This window comes from Chlorella variabilis (assembly GCF_000147415.1).
Source record: "Chlorella variabilis unplaced genomic scaffold CHLNCscaffold_10, whole genome shotgun sequence".
Classification (NCBI taxonomy): Eukaryota; Viridiplantae; Chlorophyta; class Trebouxiophyceae; order Chlorellales; family Chlorellaceae; genus Chlorella; species Chlorella variabilis.
The window spans coordinates 393,014-412,622 of NW_005435078.1; the positions used below are offsets into that span (position 1 = coordinate 393,014).

At 65.6% G+C, this 19,609-nt stretch overlaps 5 protein-coding genes across 5 annotated transcripts; 2 read left to right on the forward strand and 3 right to left on the reverse strand.

Moving 5' to 3' along the window:
* Positions 1-46: 46 nt before the first annotated feature.
* On the reverse strand, positions 47-2,318 carry CHLNCDRAFT_133809 (hypothetical protein; the record flags this gene model as incomplete). The annotated part of the gene is made up of 7 exons (XM_005847674.1): positions 47-140; positions 469-706; positions 801-1,127; positions 1,251-1,328; positions 1,430-1,611; positions 1,820-2,016; positions 2,244-2,318. 7 exons carry the CDS (start codon positions 2,316-2,318, stop codon positions 47-49), a joined length of 1,191 nt encoding a protein of 396 aa, XP_005847736.1.
* Positions 2,319-4,371: 2,053 nt separating this feature from the next.
* CHLNCDRAFT_133810 (hypothetical protein) lies at positions 4,372-13,584 on the forward strand (the record flags this gene model as incomplete). The annotated part of the gene is made up of 32 exons (XM_005847504.1): positions 4,372-4,597; positions 4,843-4,944; positions 5,040-5,195; positions 5,438-5,652; positions 5,892-6,001; positions 6,171-6,249; positions 6,462-6,527; positions 6,689-6,760; positions 6,938-7,067; positions 7,257-7,354; positions 7,547-7,664; positions 7,890-8,001; positions 8,261-8,352; positions 8,557-8,670; positions 8,845-8,991; positions 9,146-9,241; positions 9,384-9,465; positions 9,602-9,711; positions 9,900-10,171; positions 10,366-10,517; positions 10,686-10,750; positions 10,884-10,972; positions 11,095-11,186; positions 11,371-11,441; positions 11,554-11,724; positions 11,885-11,919; positions 12,106-12,258; positions 12,371-12,487; positions 12,731-12,865; positions 13,005-13,095; positions 13,265-13,323; positions 13,459-13,584. The coding sequence occupies 32 exons, from the start codon at positions 4,372-4,374 to the stop codon at positions 13,582-13,584; spliced, it is 3,753 nt and encodes a 1,250-aa protein (XP_005847566.1).
* A 671-nt stretch (positions 13,585-14,255) lies between these two features.
* Positions 14,256-15,939, forward strand: CHLNCDRAFT_133811 (hypothetical protein; the record flags this gene model as incomplete). The annotated part of the gene is made up of 4 exons (XM_005847505.1): positions 14,256-14,359; positions 14,489-14,622; positions 14,785-15,793; positions 15,927-15,939. 4 exons carry the CDS (start codon positions 14,256-14,258, stop codon positions 15,937-15,939), a joined length of 1,260 nt encoding a protein of 419 aa, XP_005847567.1.
* Positions 15,940-16,180: 241 nt separating this feature from the next.
* CHLNCDRAFT_133812 (hypothetical protein) lies at positions 16,181-17,141 on the reverse strand (the record flags this gene model as incomplete). The annotated part of the gene is made up of 2 exons (XM_005847675.1): positions 16,181-16,650; positions 16,835-17,141. 2 exons carry the CDS (start codon positions 17,139-17,141, stop codon positions 16,181-16,183), a joined length of 777 nt encoding a protein of 258 aa, XP_005847737.1.
* Positions 17,142-18,281: 1,140 nt separating this feature from the next.
* CHLNCDRAFT_133814 (hypothetical protein) lies at positions 18,282-19,367 on the reverse strand (the record flags this gene model as incomplete). The annotated part of the gene is made up of 4 exons (XM_005847676.1): positions 18,282-18,370; positions 18,522-18,606; positions 18,855-18,987; positions 19,231-19,367. 4 exons carry the CDS (start codon positions 19,365-19,367, stop codon positions 18,282-18,284), a joined length of 444 nt encoding a protein of 147 aa, XP_005847738.1.
* Positions 19,368-19,609: the final 242 nt, after the last annotated feature.

Here is a 19,609-nt window from a genome sequence, read left to right on the forward strand (position 1 = left end):
GGGCGGGTTGTAACAGGCGGGCGCCAGCTGGTGCTGCCGCCGCCGCTCACCGGTAGAAGTCGTAGGAGAAGAGGGCGGAGACGGCGATGAGCTCGGCGGAGCCGGTGGAGGTGACAGCCATGAACAGCATGATTGTTAGCCTGTTCGATTTTAAGGGGCAGGGGAAGAGAAGAGTGAGTTGCAAGTCGGGGCAGCGGCGGCGGCAGATGGCGGCGAGCGGCGGCGGGTGGAAAGCGCGGCGCAGCCCATGAAACCCTCCCTGACCCAACCTAGACGCCCTGTTTCGGCTGGGGTGCGCCCAGTCCGACCCCCCAGGCCCCAAGGAAGGCACCCCCAGGCCCCATGAGGCCAGCCGCAGGCCTGCAGCGGCGGGAGAGGCAGCAGCGCCCTCTGGCGCTGCGCCTGCACCCGGGGACACCCTGGGGTTGGTTCGGGGTGAGCAGGGAGGGCATCAGCAGCTCGACTCACCAGACCGCGCCGCCCTTGCCCAGGATGTAGACGGCGGTGGCGGGGGGCACCAGGCCGGCCCCGGCCTCGGCCTTGGTGATGGGCAGGTCCATGGCGACAGAGGCAAGGCCCAGGGAGGTGGCGAGGGTGAAGGGGATGGAGAACCACATGAGGCCGCCCAGGATGTAGCCCTTGTAGGAGGAGGAGGGCTTGGAGGCGATGGCGCCCATCCAGTAGGCCTGGTCCACAAACACGGTGCCTGTGGGGGCGGAACGTGGGGGGGGGCAGTTTTGTTTGCACCAGCCACGTGCACGGCAGCCAGCCCAAGCCCCCCCGCCCCCGCCCGCACCCACCGAAGTTGCCGATGATGTTGATGATGCCAAAGATGAAGCCGCCCTCGGAAAACATGGTGACGTAGGAGCCGCCCTTGTTGTCGGCCACGGGGCCCTTGAACGCGCCGCCCAGCGTGGCGATGTCGGTCAGGTGCTCCCACACGGTGGCGGGGGAGCCCAGGCCGGTTTTGGGCATGGCGTAGATCTCAAAGGCAAACAGGCAGAGGGCGATGAAGACGACGACGGTGTGGAGGTAGGTGGACATGAACGTGGCCTTGAGGCCGCCGTGGGCGGTGTACATGATGACGCCCACCGGGATCAGCATTGAGGCGGCATACAGGTTCATGCCTGCAGCGCCGGGAAGCGGTGGGGGTGCAGGGGATCAGTGTGGGGGCCCGGGGGGAGGCTGGGAGGGCGGCGGTCATGGCTGGCTGCGGGGCCAGGCAGGTGCGGGGCCAGGCAGGTGCTCACCCGTCAGCGCCCCCATCACGGACGCGCCACCGAGGATGAGCATGGAGCACACGATAATGTTTGTGATGATTGCAAAGACTGCACCGACAAAAGCAGGCGCATGTGTGTCAGCAGGGTGTAGGGAACAAAACAGATGCGCACAAGGTGCGCTTTCCGGCCCGTCCCCGCCGCCCGCTCACCGAAGAAGACCTTGTGAGCGGTGTTGCCCCAGCGGGCACGCACAATCTCCAGCATGGTGTGGGCGTTTGGGGCCTTGCGCTTGATCTCTACGGCCAGGATGCCGAACAACAAGATCTGGATGGTGGCGCCCGAGGCGTACCAGAAGGGGCCTGACACGCCGTACTGCCAGGCCACGTTGGAGCTGCGGGTGGGGCAGGTGGCGGGGCAGGGGAACAGGCGGCAGGGTGAGCGGCGGGACGGCAGGAAAGGGAGAGGCAGGGGTGGCGCGGGACGCTAGAGAGCGCCCTGCGCAGCCCATCTGCCTCCGCCACCTCGCTGCCCCCGCTTCCCCAGCCGCCTGCTGGCGTTACCCGCAGTAGCTGCCCTGCTGCCCCCGGGCGCAGTCGCACCTCTGCAGCAGGGTGGCAGCCCATGTCCACTCCGACACGATGACGTTGGCAATCAGGCCAGTCTTGACGGTGCGCCCAGCGGTGTTGAACTGCTCTGAGGTCTTCTTGGTGCCGCCGTAGCGGTAGTCCAGCCACACCAGGAAGGAGGTGATGACGGAGAAGAAGACGCCAAAGCCAATCACAATGCCGTAGCCGTACTGCGGCAGCGGGAAGTGGCAGGCGGGAGCAGAATGGGGGGTTGCACATGAGAGGGGCGGCAATGGGTGGCAGGGCCGGGTGAGCGGCGCCTGGCATCCCGTCGCACAGGCAGGCGGCTGGTGCATTGGGGAGTGCGGGAGCCAGGCGCAGGCTGTGGCAGGCAGGGGGCCGCAGGAGTTGCGGCGGTGCTGGTCAGCGGCGGCAAAGCAGCGGCGGCCACACTCACCCCCTGGGCGAGGGGCGGCGTGCCTCCGAAGAAGCCATCGGTGTTGCAGTTGTACTGCAGCCATTGGAGGAGCATTTGGTGGTGTTCTTGAGCACAGGAGAGGAGGGGGGGGCAGCCCAACACGTGTCAACGAAGAGGTTTACCACACTGCCACGTGTCAACGAATCGGGAGGCCCGTACCCCCGGGGGGGCCGTACTCCTGGCCACCGCCAGCCACAAGTGCAAGGAGCGATGCCCTCCCGCGCAAGTGGCCAGGAGGGGCACAGAGGGCCGTAGGCGGACGCCAAGCCAGCAACGCACAATTGCCCTAGCCCCGAAGTGCACCAACACTCCTTGCCCGTTCCCACACCAGGCCCGCACCACCCCACAAACAACATGCTCACCTCAGAAAGGCCGAAGGCATTGCACTGGCCCTGCAGCACATCCAATCAGGGTTCACCATCTGCGGTTGTGCGCTCCCGGCCTCCCCGGGGCCTGCAAGCCGCTGATTTGCATGTCTTACCGGGCACTCAGTGCACCACTCCGTTCCCACATACATATCACTCTGAGGGTCGCTCATGGTGCAGCTGTCCACACACCGGCTGCTCTAGATGACAGGCTGTTTGGCCTGGTTTCTGAGGCCTGGAACCGGGCTCAGAATGATATGGGGATGAAAGGAGGCCTCCAGCGGTTTTCCCATTCGATCGTCCACGTGGTCTGATTGCTGCTGGGCCCACCCCCTTAGGGACACCCCCTTAGGGACAGAATGGCCCCCTTAGGGACAGAATGGCCAGCAGGGGCACAATTTAATTTCGGCATGACGCCATGAGGCACCAGGTGCCAGGGAGCTCTGACTGGTCGCATTGCTGTCTTGTTGCGCCACAATCCTCCCGCGCCACACTTTCCCGCCTCGCAGCCCCCGCCGGCGCCGCTGCGGCGCACCGGTGCGGAAGGCCAATCGCGCTGCCCCTGCCGCGCTGCACATGCCAGAACTCTCTTGCAAATGCATAGCATTGCAAGCATGCTGGCAGTGCAGGCAATGGGAACAGTTCACGACGGCGATGCCCCGCCAGCTGGCCAGCGTGCAATCGCGGAATCGGCATTGGGGGACGCCACGGCCGCAACCTGCGCATCCCTGTCGGCGCCAGCGGCAGCGTGCCGTTTCCTGCCGCAGCATACAACACTCTTTAATAGGATGCGAGGAAGGCTCAGTGTGTTGAGGAGGCGCTGTTCCAGGCTGTTCATGGCACATCTGCATTGGAAGGGCGGTGGTGGCGAGGGACGGGGCGCCAGGTGGCGGCGGGGCGCAAGTTGGCGGCGCCTCCCCAACATCGCTCCCAGCCCGGCGCAGCCCTATCTTCGGCATGCAAGCGCAGCCAAGACAAGCCCGAGATGCCGCACCGTTGATGGAAGGCGCGACCGGCTAAACGACTGATGCACAGAGGTGGCATCGAGACCCTCGAGAGGCCAGCCTGGCAAACTGGGGCCCGACGACGAACACTGCATAGCCCGGGTTTGCGCTCCACCGACTTGATCGCGGCCAGAAGGCATTCGGGCAACCGCCGGCTGTGTGTTGCAGGCACTGGGTCCGCTTCGCTCCCCCACTCCAGGTGAAAGCCCTAGCCGCTGTCACCCTATCGCCATTGCCGATTACTAATTGAATAATAGCAACAATCAGCGTGAATGGAGATGGCGGGCTGTAGTGTAGCGCCCACAGCCGCGAAAGTATGGCCCTGGTGCCAGCAACTGCAGATTAGCTGTGCTGCTTTCTCGGCAGGCCAGAACGAATTGAGCAGCCAATGCATCTGATGGGCAGCCCGGGTTGGGCCGAAGCAATCCGCAGGCCCCTCGCCCCCCAGGGGTACACACCCTAGCCGCCCCGTCGCCAGCTGCCGCCGCGAGTTGGAGCCCTGCTGCCCGCTCATCAGCACGATGCCGCTCATCAGCACGATGCCGCCTGGCGGTGCTCGCAGGTCGCCACCGAACTCTCAGGCAGCACGTACGGCGCCCCGTGCTGTGCATCGCCCCGCAGGCAGCCGCCGCAGCCCAGACACCGGCGCCGCGCCTTGCGCAGCCGCCGCCAGCATCGCCGGCAGCTCACACCCCGCTCACCGCCCAGGCATCCGCGGCGCAGCAGGCAGCGGCAGCCATGACCCAGGGGCTCGTCACCAAGCTGCTGGTGGCCAACCGCGGCGAAATCAGCTGCCGCGCGCAGCGGGCATGCAAGAAGCTGGGCATGCCGTGCGTGGCCGTGTTTACTGACCCGGATGCCCTGTCCCTGCACGTGCTACAAGCCGCGGAGAGCGTGTCCCTGGGGGCCTCCCCCAAGGAGTACCTGAACGCCACCAAGCTGATTGAGGTGGCCAAGAGCACAGGTGGGCAGGCAGGCAGGCGCACACGTGCGGCACATCTGCATGCACGCACGCGCCCAGCAGCAGGCTGCCTTCGGGCATAGCTTGCAGTGCGCATGTCCCCGCAGCTGCGAGGACACACGGCCCAAGGGCTGGTTGTCTGCTGCTTGCGTTTGTGCATGGAGGGCCGGCTGCACGTAGCCGTGGGCCGTGCGCCATGCCGTGCCGACCCGCCTGTCTGGCCGTCCGCCTGCCCCCCCATCCCTCAGGCTGCGACGCCGTCTTCCCTGGCTACGGCTTCCTGTCTGAAAACACCGAGTTTGCGGCCATGTGCGAGGACAACGGTATCGCCTTCATCGGACCCACCGCAGGTGCGGCGCCAGCCACGCGGGGCGGCTGGCATGCGGGCAGCAGGGGAAGGCCACCACCTGGCGCCCAAGGGCCCTTTTGCACACCGCTGCTGCAGACACGATGCGCATGTTTGCGCAGAAGCACACCGCCCGCGAGCTGGCGGAGCGAGCCGAGGTGCCGATCCTGGCGGGCAGCCCGCTGCTGTCCAGCGGCGAGGAGGCGCTGGAGTATGCCAAGAAAGTGGGCCTCCCTGTGCTGCTCAAGGCCACAGGTGGGAAGGCCGCTGGCGGCCCGCTGCTTCCTGCAGGGCATTCCGCATCCCCTGCCAGCTGGCAGGCTGCGCTGGCTCTGCCGAAAGGATGGGCAACAGTGCTGGCATGCCTGCTGCACGCTGGAGCAGCGCCGCGGGCGCCGCTGCCCTGTCCCTGCGGGGCAGCGGGCAGGTGGGCCAGCCTGCTCTCTGCGGCGCCTGGGCGCATACGCCTACCTTGCCTGCCTGCCCGCTGCCCGCAGGCGGCGGCGGCGGCATCGGCATCCACATCTGCCGCAGCGAGGACGAGGTGGTGAACAACTACGCCTCGGCCTCGCGCCAGGGCGCGGCCGCCTTTGGCGACGCGGGCGTGTTTGTGGAGAAGTACGTGCAGCGGGCGCGGCACATCGAGGTCCAAATCTTTGGGGACGGCAAGGGCGCCATCGTGGCGTTCCCCGAGCGCGAGTGCTCCATCCAGGTGGGAGCTGGGGGGTTTGTTGGGCGAGGTGGGGTGTATTGCCTGTGGGTGGCGGCATATGGAAGGTGGAGGTGGAGTTTCGGCGGGCATGTCAGCGCATGGAGGGGCAGCAGGGGTGGTGTGGGCACTGGCTGCTCGCGCTTCACCCGAAAGGCATCCAATTTCGGGTGGAGCCGCAGCTGCCCTCACGCTGATGGCCGCCGGCCCCGCTTGCCCTGTGCGTTTGTGTGTGTGTGCAGCGACGTCACCAGAAGGTTCTCGAAGAGACGCCCTCCCCCTTTGTCACTCCAGAGCTGCGGGCCGCGCTGCAGGGCGCCGCCGTGCGCCTGGGCCAGCTGGCCAAGTACCGGTGGGCGGGCGGCAGGAGTGGGAGGGTGGTGGGAGCAGGCCGGGCGCTGGGAGTGGCTGGGCTGGGCCGGCTGCTCGAGCCAGGTGTCGCTTGGAGCAGCACCGAGCGGCGGCAGTTGTTTTCGCTCAGCCATGCATTCTGCGCTACCCCCATTCTCTTCCTCCGGCAGGTCTGCCGGCACCGTGGAGTTCATTGTGGATGATGAGACAGGAGAGTTTTACTTCCTGGAGGTCAACACGCGCCTGCAGGTAGCAAGGGGCCTGGGGAGGGGGAGAGAGTGGCAGCGGGTGGAGTAGCGGCAGCGGGTGGAGTAGCGGCAGCAGGTGGAGGGGCCGCGGGAGGTGGAGGGGCCGCCTGAGGTCGAGGACGATGGCAGGGGAAGGCTGCGCCTGGCTTGCCGGCCGCATGGCGCGCGGTTGGCCATGCCTGATGGTGCTGTACTGCCTGTACCGCCCGCCAGGTGGAGCACGGCATCACCGAGATGATTACGGGCGTGGACCTGGTGGCCTGGCAGCTGGAGCAACAGGTGGGGGCTGGGCTGGGCGGCGGCGGTGCCAGACGGGGCCGCGCGCTTGCTTGCGTGCCTGGCGTGTGTACCCTGCTGCGCTCCCCATGCGCTTCCGCTGCACCTCCGCTCTTGAACAGCTGCTGCTACTGCCTGCCCGCGTGCGCTGCCTGCCCCTGCAGGGCGCCAAGGGCACCGACCTCCCCGCTGACCTGGCATCCTTCACGCCCCAGATCAACGGCGCCGCCATCGAGGTGTGCAGCACCCCGCCTGCAGCCAGCCCCCGCCTCCAGTACACCTCACAGCCTGGCACCTCGGGGCCGCATGTTCAGCTGTGCTGCCTGTGCGCCGCCTCTCATACCAGGGGCTGCTATCCTGTCCTCCTGCTGCCTTTAATGCCCGTACTGCCTGCGCCGCCTGCACCGTCACAGGTGCGCATCTGCGCGGAGGATCCCGCCCACAACTACCGCCCCTGCACCGGCATGCTGGGCCTGGTGGCCTGGCCCACCAGCGTGGCGACCCGCATCGACACTTGGGTGGAGACGGGCGTGGAGGTGTCGGGTGCGGCGCGCCGCTGTCAGCAGCCCCAAGCTCGGCCCGCGCTGCTGCCCCTGGCGCCTGTGCCCGCCTGCCCCTCCCTGCGCATGGCCCTTACACCAGGGTTTGCAAATGCTGCGCTGGCTTGGGGAGGTCCTTGCCTGACCGCATCCTCTGTGCTTCCTGCTTCCACGGCTCTCCCTCCCCCTGCAGCCTACTACGATTCCCTGCTGGCAAAGCTGATGGTGCACAGCCCCGAGGGCCGCCCCCCCGCCATCACCAAAATTTGCGCGGCGCTGGAGGAGACGCAAGTGGGGGGGGGCCGGGAGCTGCCGGGAACAAGAAGGTTGACTGGGGGTGGCCCTCCTCTCCGCGCCTCCATCGATGCGATCCGCCTCGCATGGGCCTTCTGCGGCCCGCCGCTCCGCCGCTGTCCACCCTGTCTCTTCCCCGCCCTGCCTCTCACACACCACACACTCCACACCACCACCCACCGGGTGCAGCTCAAGGGAGTGACCACCAACCTGGAGTTCCTGCGCGTCATCGCTGCCTCCCCCGCCTACGCCGCCGGCGACACCACCACCAAGTTTGTGGAGGGGATCGACTACTCGCCGCACGCGGGTGAGGGCTGGTGTGTGTGTGTGTGTGTGTGTGTGTGTGAGTGAGATAGTGGCATGTAAGGGTTGCGGGGGTGGTGGTGGTGGTTCGCCGGCGTGTGTGTGTGTGGTGGCGTGGATGTCCACGGGTGTGGAAGTAACTCTCTTGAACAAGCATGGGCAGCATGCACACAGGTGCTCATCCACACAGGTGCTCATCCATGCGTGCCCTCCCCCGTTGCCGCCGCAGTGGAGTTTCTGGAGGCGGGGCTGCAGACCACGGTGCAGGACTACCCCGGCCGTGTGGCGCTGTGGTCGGTGGGGGTGCCGCCCTCGGGTCCCATGGATGACCTGTCGCACCGGTAAGCTGGAGATAGTGTTTCTGTGATGGGGAGAAAAAGAGAGTGTGTGTGCATGTGATGGTGGTGTGGGCCGGCGTGGGGCCAGGCTCGGCATTGAGGGCAGAGCTTGCGTGGCAGCAGGAGGGCTGGGCAGAGGGCATGGTGTGGCCTGGCCCAAGCTGCACCAATAGATGGCTGCCGCATTCACCCCTCCCAACAAGTTCATGGCACCCCACACAATACAGCGCCATTGCGATGCCGCACGTTCCTCCGTGTGCAGGTTGGCCAACGCTCTGGTGGGCAACGACGATCACGCGGCGGCGCTGGAGGTGACCCTCACGGGCCCCTCCATCAAGTTCCTGGCAGACACAGGTGGGGAGGTGTACCGTCACTGCACCGCCACTGTACTGAATGCACTGAAACTGTACTGGCACTGGGCTGCTGTCGTTGTTGAAGTGCTCGTCTTGCTGCTGCTGCTGCTGCTGCTGCTGTGCCCGGTGGGGCACGCCGGCTGCTCATTGGACATCGCCACCTGAGATGCCCGCTGCCCTTGCCCCCTGCCCCTCTCCTGCGCAGTGGTGGCGGTGTGCGGCGCCGAGGCCCCCGTCACGCTGGACGGCGCGGCGGTGCTCATGTGGCAGAGCTTTGGGGTGAAGCGGGGGCAGGTGGTGAAGGTCGGCGCCACGACAGGTGGGCGTGTGTGTGTGTGGCAGCCACGGCGGTGGTGTAATGGTGTTGGCCCAGGCTTGCCACCTGTCGGCCACACTGCCAGAAGCGAGCAGCAAAGTCGCTTTGAGCGAGGGGACTCGCACAACCGGGCTCCCGTCCCACCCCCGCCCTGCCCCCGCCCTGCCTGCCCCACAGGTGGCTCCCGTGCCTACATCGCCATTGCCGGCGGCCTGGATGTGCCAGAGTATCTGGGATCCAAGTCCACCTTCCCGGGAGGCGTGATGGGAGGCCACCAGGGCCGCCCGCTGCGCCCAGGGGACATGGTACCGCTCGGCGCCACAGGTACGCCCATGGGGCTGGGGCTACTCATCTTCTGATCTGCGGTGCACTTCATATCTCATTTGCCTATGGCAGATTTACCTGCCACTCCCAACCCAGCCCCTGTCTGCCCTACACACACCCCACCGCCACATCCCACCACCTTCTCTACCTGCAGACCTCAGCAAGCTGGTTCTGGGTGCCACGGTGCCGCCCGCCTGGCGCCCTCAGTTCTGCAGTGGCATCAGCGACTGGACAGTGGGCGTGCTGCCAGGTCAGCCGCGCAACCGTCCTGCCCGCGTGCCTGCCAAGCCCCTCTCCTGCATGTGCCGCACAGCCTGAGGCCCAACCAGCTGTTGTGTTGTAGCGCTGACACTGTGTGCTGCTTGCTGCATCGCCCCATTGCCCTGCCGCAGGCCCCCAGGCCGACCCCGATTACTTCACTCCCGAGGACATCCAGACCCTCTACTCCACACCCTACAAGATCCACCACAACTCGTGAGCTTCGCTTTGCATGGCTCTCTGTCTCTCTGTTTACCTTCAGGACCTGTCCCCAGCCGTGCATGCCGCCGCCTGGCGTGGCCCCACACCCCACTCATACACGCACGTGTGCCACCCACGCCATGGCATGCAGCAACCGGCTGGGCATCCGCATGGAGGGCCCCCGTCCCAAGTTTGCCCGCCTGGATGGCGGCGAGGGAGGCAGCCACCCGTCCAATGTGCACGACCATGTGTATGCCCTGGGTGAGGCGGCGCAGGGTGGGCCAGCGGGACAGCTTGTCCGGGCAGGAGTGGTTGGCTGCAGGAGTTGTTCAAGTACTGCAGGACGGTTGCCTGGATGCCCCTGCTGCGGGCGGCGCCCCAGCCAGCCACCGCCCACGCAGCTGGTGGCTTGCGCCGAGCCTCTCCACATGTACCGCCCCGTACCGCAGGCACCATCAACTTCACCGGCGACATGCCAATCGTGCTGATGGTGGACGGCCCCTCCCTGGGCGGCTTTGTGTGCCCCGCCACCATCACCACCACCGAGCTCTGGAAGATGGGGCAGGTGCGGCCCGGGGACGCCGTGTGCTTCAAGAAGCTGAGCATCCAGGAGGCGTACGAGCGGCGCTTCAGGGTGGACCGCCAGGTGGCGCTGGTGTGCCAGGTGGCACGTGGCGCGCTCAGCGCGGCCGCCGCAGACGCCGACTTTGCCGCGTACAAGGTGCGACCCAGGCCAGCGGGGGCCGGCTTCAAGCCGGCCAGCAAGTTGCTGGAATTTTTTTCCGCACCGGGGACCTGCGCGTGAAAGTACCAGGCCCCACCTCCCAAATATTCCTCAACGCTTCTTTAACCAACAACAGCAACACCACATCGAGCAGACTTGGGCCCCATGCACCCCGCCGCCTCTCCCCGCAGGTGGACATGCCCGAGTCGCCGCCCACCGAGGCGGTGCTGCGGGTGATCCCCGCGGGCGGCGCGCACCCGGGGGCCCAGGTGCGGCTTGCGGGCGACCGCTACATCTTTCTGGAGTATGGGCCCATGGAGCTGGACATTGCGCTGCGCGTCAGGTGGGCGCCAGGCTCGAGGCGTGTGTGTTCAAATTAAACAGTACGGGTGTGGGGTGGCGCTGGTGGCAGGCAGGTGCGGGGCGCGCACGGGGCACGGAGACGTGGCGACGCTGCGGGATGCAGTGCTGCATGCTGGGCTGACGGCGGTGTCGCACGCCGCGGCTGCAGGGTGCACGAGATTGAGCAGTACCTGGCGGACAAGAGCATCGACGGCCTGATCGAGACCAGCCCCGGTAAGGCGCAGGCATCACGACGCGCACACAGTGCGCGCACTCGCAGCAGGCGCACACTTCCTGGGGCCGTGCCCGCCGCTGCTCCCACCCCCACTCATCCCACATACGCACACCTGCTACCATGCGCCTGCAGGCGTGCGCAGCGTGATGATCGAATACGACCAGCGACGCCTGCCGCTGGCCAAGCTGCTGCAGGCACGCCGCTGCTGTTTCGGCCCCTGGGTGCTGCCGCAGGCGCTTGGCTGCATCTCCGCTTCTGGCGCCCACCTCCCTGCCCTCCCCCCAGCCACCTTCACTCAGCATCCTGCCCATTCTCCCACCCCGCCGCCGCTTTCCTGCTACAGACTATCGAGGAGGCGGAAGCCACCATGAAGCCGGCAGACGATGTGTCGCTGCCGTACCGCGTGCTGCACCTGCCGCTGGCATTCAACGAGAAGTGGACCCAGGAAGCCATTAACAGGCGCGCCCTGCCTGCCTGCCCTGCCTGCCCTTTGCCTGCCTGTCCTGCCTGCCTGCTTGCCTGCCTGGCTTGGCAAGCAATGCAGCGGAGCCGCAACTGGACTGGAAGGCTCTGGAGAAGCGGCAGTATAATGGGCCACACTTTATCGTACTGCCTGCAGGTACATGCGCAGCATCCGCAGCGAGGCGCCGTACCTTCCATCCAACGTCGAGTTTATAGCCGCAAACAACGGTGAGCAAAAACGTCCTCTACAACACGCTTGCATCCTCCACAGACGCCTGCAAAGCACAGCCTCCTCCACAATAGCAGGCCGACTGAGTATCACTGCTTCCCACTGCTGCAGGCCTGGAGGGTGACCCGATTGAGGCGGTGCACAAGGTGCTGTTTGAGGCATCCTACATGGTACTGGGCCTGGGAGACGTGTACCTGGGGGCGCCCTGTGCGGTACCGGTGGACCCCCGCCACCGCCTGGTGGTCCCCAAGTACAACCCGGCCCGCACCTACACGCCCGAGGGTGAGGCTGGCGGGGCAGGCAGCCAAGGGGAGAAGGGCCCTTCAAAGGCGGGGCATAGGGGTAGCCGCAGCATGTGCAGGGTGGTGTGAGAGAGGGGTGGGCGACGCCCTGACTGCATGCTCCTGCAACAGCCGCGTCTGGTTTCCTTCTGTATGTGCAGGCGGGGTAGGCATCGGCGGCACCTACATGTGCATCGTGAGTATTGCTGCCGATGATCGTGCTGCTGGGGCAGCCGCCCGCTCATACCAAGGCAGCAGCACGCGAACCTGTCGCTGCCCACGCCCACGTGCCCTTGCACCCTTGCATGGCGGTCGCCTGGCCCGGCTCCTGTGCATCATGTGTTCTCACGTGGCAGTACCGTCCCCTATCATGGCACTGCAGTATCCCATGGCCTCCCCCGGCGGCTACCAGCTGGTAGGGCGCACCCTGCCCATCTGGAACCCCTTCACCCGCACCGGCCCCTTCCAGCCCGGCAAGCCCTGGCTGCTGCGCAACTTTGACCAGGCAAGCTCTCCCGCCCCTCCTGCTCCTGCTGTTGCTTGCTCGGGCGCCGATTCTGCGCTTGCACTTTGTCAACCACCATCGCCACCACTGCCACCAACACAGCCACATAACCACTGCCACGTGTGGTGCTTTCCTCCTGCAGGTGCGCTACTACGAGGTGAGCGAGGACGAGCTGGAGCGGCTGCGCACCGACTTTGCCAACGGCCGCCTGGACATCAAAATTGAGCAGGCGACCTTCAATGTGCACGAGTACAACGAGGTGTGTGTGTGTGTGTCTGTGAGTGAAAGCATAGCCGAAGCAGAAGGGATAGCGGGCAGGGTTCAACGCGCCTCCTGCGGCGCGCGTTTTGGGCACAGCAGCATGCGGGAGCAGGTGGCAGTTGGCTGCGCTGACAGCAGCGGCAGGCCCCGTGGCTGCCATCACCCCCTTGCTGCGCCACCTGTCCCCTCATCCATCTGCTCCTCCGCTGCCGTCTCCTGGCTTCCCCTGGCTTCCCTGCAGTTCATGAAGGGCGTGGCGGGCGAGTACGAGGAGCTCCGCCAGCGGCAGCGTGTGGCCATGGCTGAGCAGATGGCACTGGATGCGGAGATGCTGAAGAAGCTGGATGCACGGCAGGCGTCGGGCATGCACCATGCGGTGAGCTGGCCCTGCCTGTTGCGGCTGGCAGCCTGCCCTGACCCACGCGCACCTTGCAGCGCTGGCGAGCGCCTTGCTGCGGCTGGGCCTGCTGCCGCGACCTGAGAGCGTGTTTGTGGGCTCCGTGTTATGCCTGCAGCCCTCGGTTGCGGTGCGGCTTGCCCTGGGCGAGCATGATGAGCACCCTTACGAGGGGCAGGACGGTACGCAGGTCACAGCCGCCGTCACAGGTGAGCAGTCGCGCCCATGCTGCCGCCTGGTGGCGTGCGGCGCCTGGCTGGGCAGATAGCAAGGCGGCGGTTGGCAGCAGGGTGTGGACTGGCCTCGGCTGCCGCTGTGCATGGCGGCGGCGAGCGATGCCCAGACGACCTTGACTCGGGTTTCCTCCCCTGCCTGCAGGCACTGTGTGGGAGATCAAGGCTGAGATTGGGCAGGCGGTCAAGGCGGGAGACACGCTGGTGAGGCCTAGGTGCCATGCCTGACGGGCAATTGCTGGCTCCCAGCAGCGCTGCTGCCGCTGCCCTCCCCTGCTTCCTCCTCGCCCTCACTGTTCTCCCCGCCCCTGCTTTCATCCCGCCCCTGCTTCTTTCCAGATCGTGCTGGAGGCGATGAAGATGGAGTATGCCGTGACAGCCCCATGCGACGGCACCCTGAAGCACATCTGCGTGCAGCAGGCCGACATGGTGCAGCAGGGCAGCCCGCTGTGCCTGGTGGTGTGAGGCGTGCAGCAGCCGCCGCCCATCAGCTGTCTTTCCTCTCGAAGCATTTGGATCAGTCGCTGCACTCCACCCTGGCGACCCGCCGAGGGACGTACGCAGCCAGCATTTCAGAACTGCCTCTCGCTTTGTTTCATACAGTCTTCTCAGATGCGGTGCTGGTGCCGATTCGCCGGCTCTTGTTGGTCCGCCGCCAGCTGGCCGCACTGTGTACTTTCCACCCCCGTGCATGCACTTCTGCCTACTCTTCTCTATTATCCTTGACTCCCCACTAGTGAATTCCTGTCAGCTGTGGAGTACGTTACAGATGTGCAAGCGCCGACTACAACAGGGAACCATAATGGAGGTGCAGCTGCTCAGCTGAGTGTGGGGCGCTGGGCGCAGAATGACTCTGCTGGCAGTGCCTCCCCGACGTGCCACTAGCGCCGTGTGGGTGCACTTCGTCCTTCTGGCGCCTGCGCCCCCGCCCGCCGCAGCACGCGCTGCATGCGCCGCCGCCAGGTGTGCAGCGGCTCGAAACGTCGCTTCGCGCAGCAAGGCGCTCCTGGCTTCTTCCTGCAGCAAGGCATCTGGCTGGCGGCGTGCTCGAACGTCCCGGAAACCCACCTAGGGAGCTGAGGGCCCGATCGCTTGCAATTGGCCCATCCAAACCCGCTCCCTGCCTCTGCACAGCCATGAGCAGCATCCGTGGAGCTGGACAAGCCCCCGCCAGCCCCCTGCTGGCCGCTCCTGATGATGTGCTGGGCTTCCTCGCACGTCTGCTGCCCGTGAGAGACAGGTGAGGGTGCTGGGATGCGTGTGCTACGCGTGAGTATGGGGGAAGCTCGCTGCGCTGCGCCCCGACACCCACGGCCCGACCCGCCGCCGCTGCTGCCGACCTGCCCCCCCGACTCCCCTCCTTTTGCAGGCAGAGCCTGGCCGCCACGTGCACTCGCCTGCGCCGCGCCTCGCTGCTCTGGTTCCCCACCGTCAAGCTGAGTCGCCTGCCAGAGGACCCGGCAGAGGCAGCACTGGTGGCCGCCTGGCTGTGCGAGAGACACGGTGAGCCCGTGCCGCCAGGCTGCCTCTGCTGCAGCGGCAGCTGGCAGCCCTGGCTTCCGTTCTGCTCTGAGATGGAAGCCGCTCTGATCCTCTCCTGCTCGCCGCCCTCTCCTGCCCCTCACGCCCCCGCCACGACATGCCGTTGCCTGCTCTGCTGTGCAGCCAGAGCCGCCATCGAGGTCCATGCCGGCCGTGAGGAGGAGGGGCAGCTGGCGCTGATCGACGGCCTGGCTGCGCTGCGCAGCGCGCCTGTTGTCTCCCTTCAGATCTTCGCAGCGGACGCTGACTTGCCCTCCGACTTCCTGGCTGGCTACAAGTGCCTGGTGGACCTTTATTGGGAGTGGGGGTGCATGGAGGGCAGCTGGCGGGCCATCTCGCACCTCACCCAGCTGCAGCGCCTGAGCTTGGTTGAGGTTGGCATGGAGCGGCTGCCTCGCGGGGTGTTGAATCTGCAGGCTTTGACCTACTTGGATGTGAATGGCAGCCTTGAGGGACAGGGCGGCTGTCAGCACCTTGCAGCGCTGACGCAGCTGCAGGAGCTGGTTCTGGGGTACTGCGGCCTGACCCAGCTGCCCACGGCCCTGTCACGGCTCACAGCCCTCCGCATTTTGAGCCTGAGCGGCAACCACGTCCAGAGCGGCTTCCAGCACCTAGCACCGCTGTCGTGGCTGGAGGAGCTGGACCTCACTCCTGGGGAGCAGCTGCCCGCCGTGCTCTCGCAGCTGACAGCTTTGACCTCATTGACTATCTTTGGCGATGACATCACGCTTGCAAACGGCTGGCAGCACCTGGAGCCCCTGCGCCGGCTGGAGGACTTGCATCTGATATGCTGCTTGCATGAGCAGCTGCCGCCGTCGCTGTCGCGCCTGGCCACGCTGACCAGCATTTTGATCGATAGCAACACACATTTGCGGCACGGCTGGCAGCACCTGCCGGCAGCCTCCCTGCAGCGCCTTGACTTGGACGTTTTGACAGTGGAAGAAGTGCCTGTGGCGTTCTCGCGGCTGACGTCGCTGACAGCATTGATGCTTCACCATTGCTCTCTCGATGGCGGCTGGCACCATCTGTGGCCGCTCCGTCACCTGCGGCAGCTGGTGGCGGCGGGCTGCCCGGAGAGACGGCTTACAGAGGTGCCCGAGGAGCTGTCGCAGCTGACTGGTTTGACCAGCCTGTACCTGATGCGTAACCGCCTTGAGGGAGGCTGCCAGCACCTGCTGTCGCTGGCACATCTTCAGCACCTGAACTTGTCTGATTGCGGTTTACAAGCTGTGCCTGACGAGTTGGCTGCTCTGCAACGGCGGCAGGGCCTGGAACTGAAGGGATGCCCTTAGTCGTTCAGACTCTTTTTATGCTAGTCCGCCGCCAGTTCGGTCGCGCTGTCTTCCCTCGTGCATGCGCTTCTGCACTCTTCTCCCTGAAACAAGCCCACCAACAGTATAATCCTTGTGCAGCTGTTGACTGCCTTACAAATTGTGCAGTGCATGCAAGTACATCTGTGCAAGTAGTGTGCCACAACGCTGGATTATCTGCATGCGAGGAAAATGAGAAGCAGCTGGGTTCAGCTCCTGCTGCTGCTGCTGCCAGCGCCAGCGCTGCCCGCCGCCAGTTGTGCGCACTGCTGCTTGTGCCCGCCCTTCTTCCAGTGCTGCACCTGGCAGGCGCGGCTGCAGTAGGCCGCCACGTGGCAGCGGGAGCATTTCTTCAGGCTGCTGACCCGCTGCCCGCAGCCGCTGCAGGAGGGTAGGTTGGAGAGTTGGTGGCGCACAAGGCGTCCGTCTCGCACTGCCGGCAGCATCTCCTGCCCGGGGTCATGCGCTGCCGCCTCGTTCACAAAGTGGATGCTGTCAGCAATCGTGCGCCTAAACTGGGCATGTATTTCCAGCGGCAGCCAGGGCTTGCACTTGGCCCGTGCGCTCTTAGCGGTCGCCAGCAGGCCGCGCACCTCCTCCACAGACCAGCGCGGTCCGGCGGCGCCAGAAAAGAGAAACTCAACCAGGCGAAGGGCTGCCACCATCTCTACCGAGTGGGCTGCACCCAGTCACATGCGCGGCAGGAGGTGGCGGATCAGTTGTCAGGTGGCAAAAGGGGATGCAGCCCTGTATGTGTGCGCTGATGCGCCCACACTCACACTTGTGCTCTGAAGCTGCACGCACTGATGAGCGGTACGCAGCCACGGCCTCCGAGCGTCTATTGGACAAGGCCAGCAATTCACCCCGCTTCCAGTGCAAGCAGGCGCCGGCGCTGGGGTCCAGCTCCACCAGCTGGCGGTTGGCAGACAGGCCCGCTGCCAGCCGACGCTGCGCGTCTGACAACTCAATCTGCCCTTGCCTCAGCAGTGCAAGGTGTGCGTTCTGCTGCGAGTAAAGCGCCAGCAAGCGCATCTCAGCTGCACTCAGCACAGGGGCAAACCCTGCGTTGCGCTGGTGGAGCTCCAGAGCTGCTGATAAAGCTGGGTAGTCGGGCTGTGAGGTAATGCCGCCGGCGCGCTCTGCGATGTCCCTAAGGATAGCTGGGGACATGGCTGATGATTGAAAGCTGGCCAGCACTACATCTGCTATGTTGGCCATCAGGCTACCACACGGCGGCGGCGATCTTTGAAGTTCAGCGACCTGCATCTCGCAGATGGATCATATTTGTTGAAAATGCAGCTCATGCGCAATTCATCTATCAGATGCAGATTACAAGCTCCAGGCCCCACCAAATCGTTTATCGCTCGAGCGCACGTCCCGTACATAAAAGTCGCATTGAACAGTGTGGACAGCCCGCGTAGCGTCAAGTGCATAGCCACGACAAGGCCCTGCATGCGGGGCCGCTCATGCCAGACAAACGCAGTTCCCCAGTCAGTGACCACAACTCGCTGTCACGAGAGCGGCCAAACGGCACCCTTGGTACAGGCCGCTGCCGCCTCCAGCACCTGCAGCTTCTCCTGGGCTGTCAGTCCCTGCCGCTGCCGGCTGCTGTCATCCAGAAAGATGCGGTGCAGCTGCACCGTCAAATCCATGCCCTCCACATACAGCTGCACGCAGCAGGGGGCGGCGTGGTGAGCAGCGGGGTGGGGTGAGCGGCAGGCGGGGCGGGGTGAGCGGCATGCGGCAGGTGGGCGCGCCTGCAGGTCCCAGCTGCCTCGGTGCTCCTCAGACTCCTGCAGCAGCCTCCTGCCCTTCTCGAGTCTCTCTCTGTCGAACTCTCTCAGCTCCCACGGCATAGCGTCCGCTCAACCTCGTTTACACTGCGGCGTCTGCAAACGATGGCGGGCGTAGTCGCTTGGGTATGGAGGCGGCCCGGGGCTGAGTTCCGGCTCAAACCACCATCCTGCCCGCTCAGCGCACGCAGCGGGCCGCCGCCGAAGATGCCCACCTGGCTCCCAATGGACTTTCCTGCATGCTGCTCCTTTTTTCTGACCCACAGTACAAACATCAATCCCACATGGACTGCTGCTGTTGCGTGAGCCAGCAGCCACGCTTGGTGCGCTCTGGCCTCCCGATCAACCGCATTCACCCCATCATGCTCTGTACTGTGATGCCAACAAAGAACAGCTACCTTTTCTGATCTCAGTCGACAGCTTTAGATTGAATGAAATTCAAATGGCCCAAGTCAGGGGGAGACCAGCAGGATAGTGTTAGCATGGCGTGCAATGCAGAGGCACAGACATGGGTGAGTTACGGCTGCTGCTGCCGCTCAATGTACTTGAGCCAGCTGCCTAGGTGAGTGATGTCCTCTGTGTTTGATGCGCCCGCCTTGCAGGACTCTGCATAGACCAGGCAGACAGAAGAAGGTGCATGTCAGGTGGGGATGCCCGACAGACAAGGCTTCACACAGCCGCTGGGGGGCAAGGCCTGCTGGTCTGCCGCCATGTTGCACTGCCACTCCAGCGGCGCCCCTGCCAGCAACATGCTCACCTGCCACCCAGCCTTCGCAAATGAAGCCCTTCACGCTGCCCCCATCGCCCAGCTTGACCGTCCCGATGCCCAGCGGCGGCGGCACCTGCGGCAGCGCACAGCAGTGGGCAGTTGGCTGCAGCAAGACCGGCGGGAGCCCTGGGGAAGGCAGGGCCCAGGCGGTCCGCTTGTGTCACTATGTCTCAGGCCTACTGCATGCAGCAGCGCTGCGCGCGGCGAGCGCTCATGGCGGGCGATGGAGACAGCGGGCGCCTTGCACCAGGTAGACGCCCCCAGCAGCCGCAGCCGCAGCCGCAGCCCATGCCCGATGCCCAGCAGCCGTAGCAGCCGCACCTGCAGCATAAAGTGCCCGAAGTTCTCAATGGGCATCTCCCACACCTCTAGGTGCACCGCCGCGCCGCTGCCATCCGTCACAGTCACCATGCCGGGCTTCGTCTTGCCAGCCGCATCGGTGAAGGCGATCAGCCTGCAGGCACAGGCAGGAGGAGGGAGGCAGTTGGGCCCAGCCGCAGCGGGGTGAGCAGGGCGAGGCGGTTGCGGTGCTGCAGCGAGGCGGCGGCCTGGCTGTACACCAGGGCACACCCAGCATGCTCATGGCTCCACTTGAATGAGCCAGGATGCAGACACACAGGCCAATCGATCGCCGCAACGCCGCAGGCACCGCCGGCGGCCGCCACGGGTGTGCACGTGCCTGTACTCTGGCGCGGACTTGCATTCCCTCACAAACTTGCTCTGCAGGTCGGTGAGCTGCCAATTGAGGGGCTGGCCACGCAGGTGCAGGCCGCAGACCGCCAGCTGCAGCGTGCTCGCTCTTGCTGCCATGCGGCCTGCTGCTGCTGCTGCCATGGATGGTCAATTGGCGATCGGATGTCGCAAAGAAAAGCCCCGGCTCCCCAGACCCAGCGCCAGCAGGCCCAGCAGATGAGCTGCCCAGCCTTGTGGGGGGCCTCAGCGAGCTCAGACTTTTGTGCAATCGATTCAGGGCTGCAACCACATCACCTGACAAGGTGGGGCGCTGCGCTTGCACCAGCCCTGGGAACCCTGGGCCGCACTTCGCCGTGCACGCCGCTCAAGCCAGGCTATCCTGA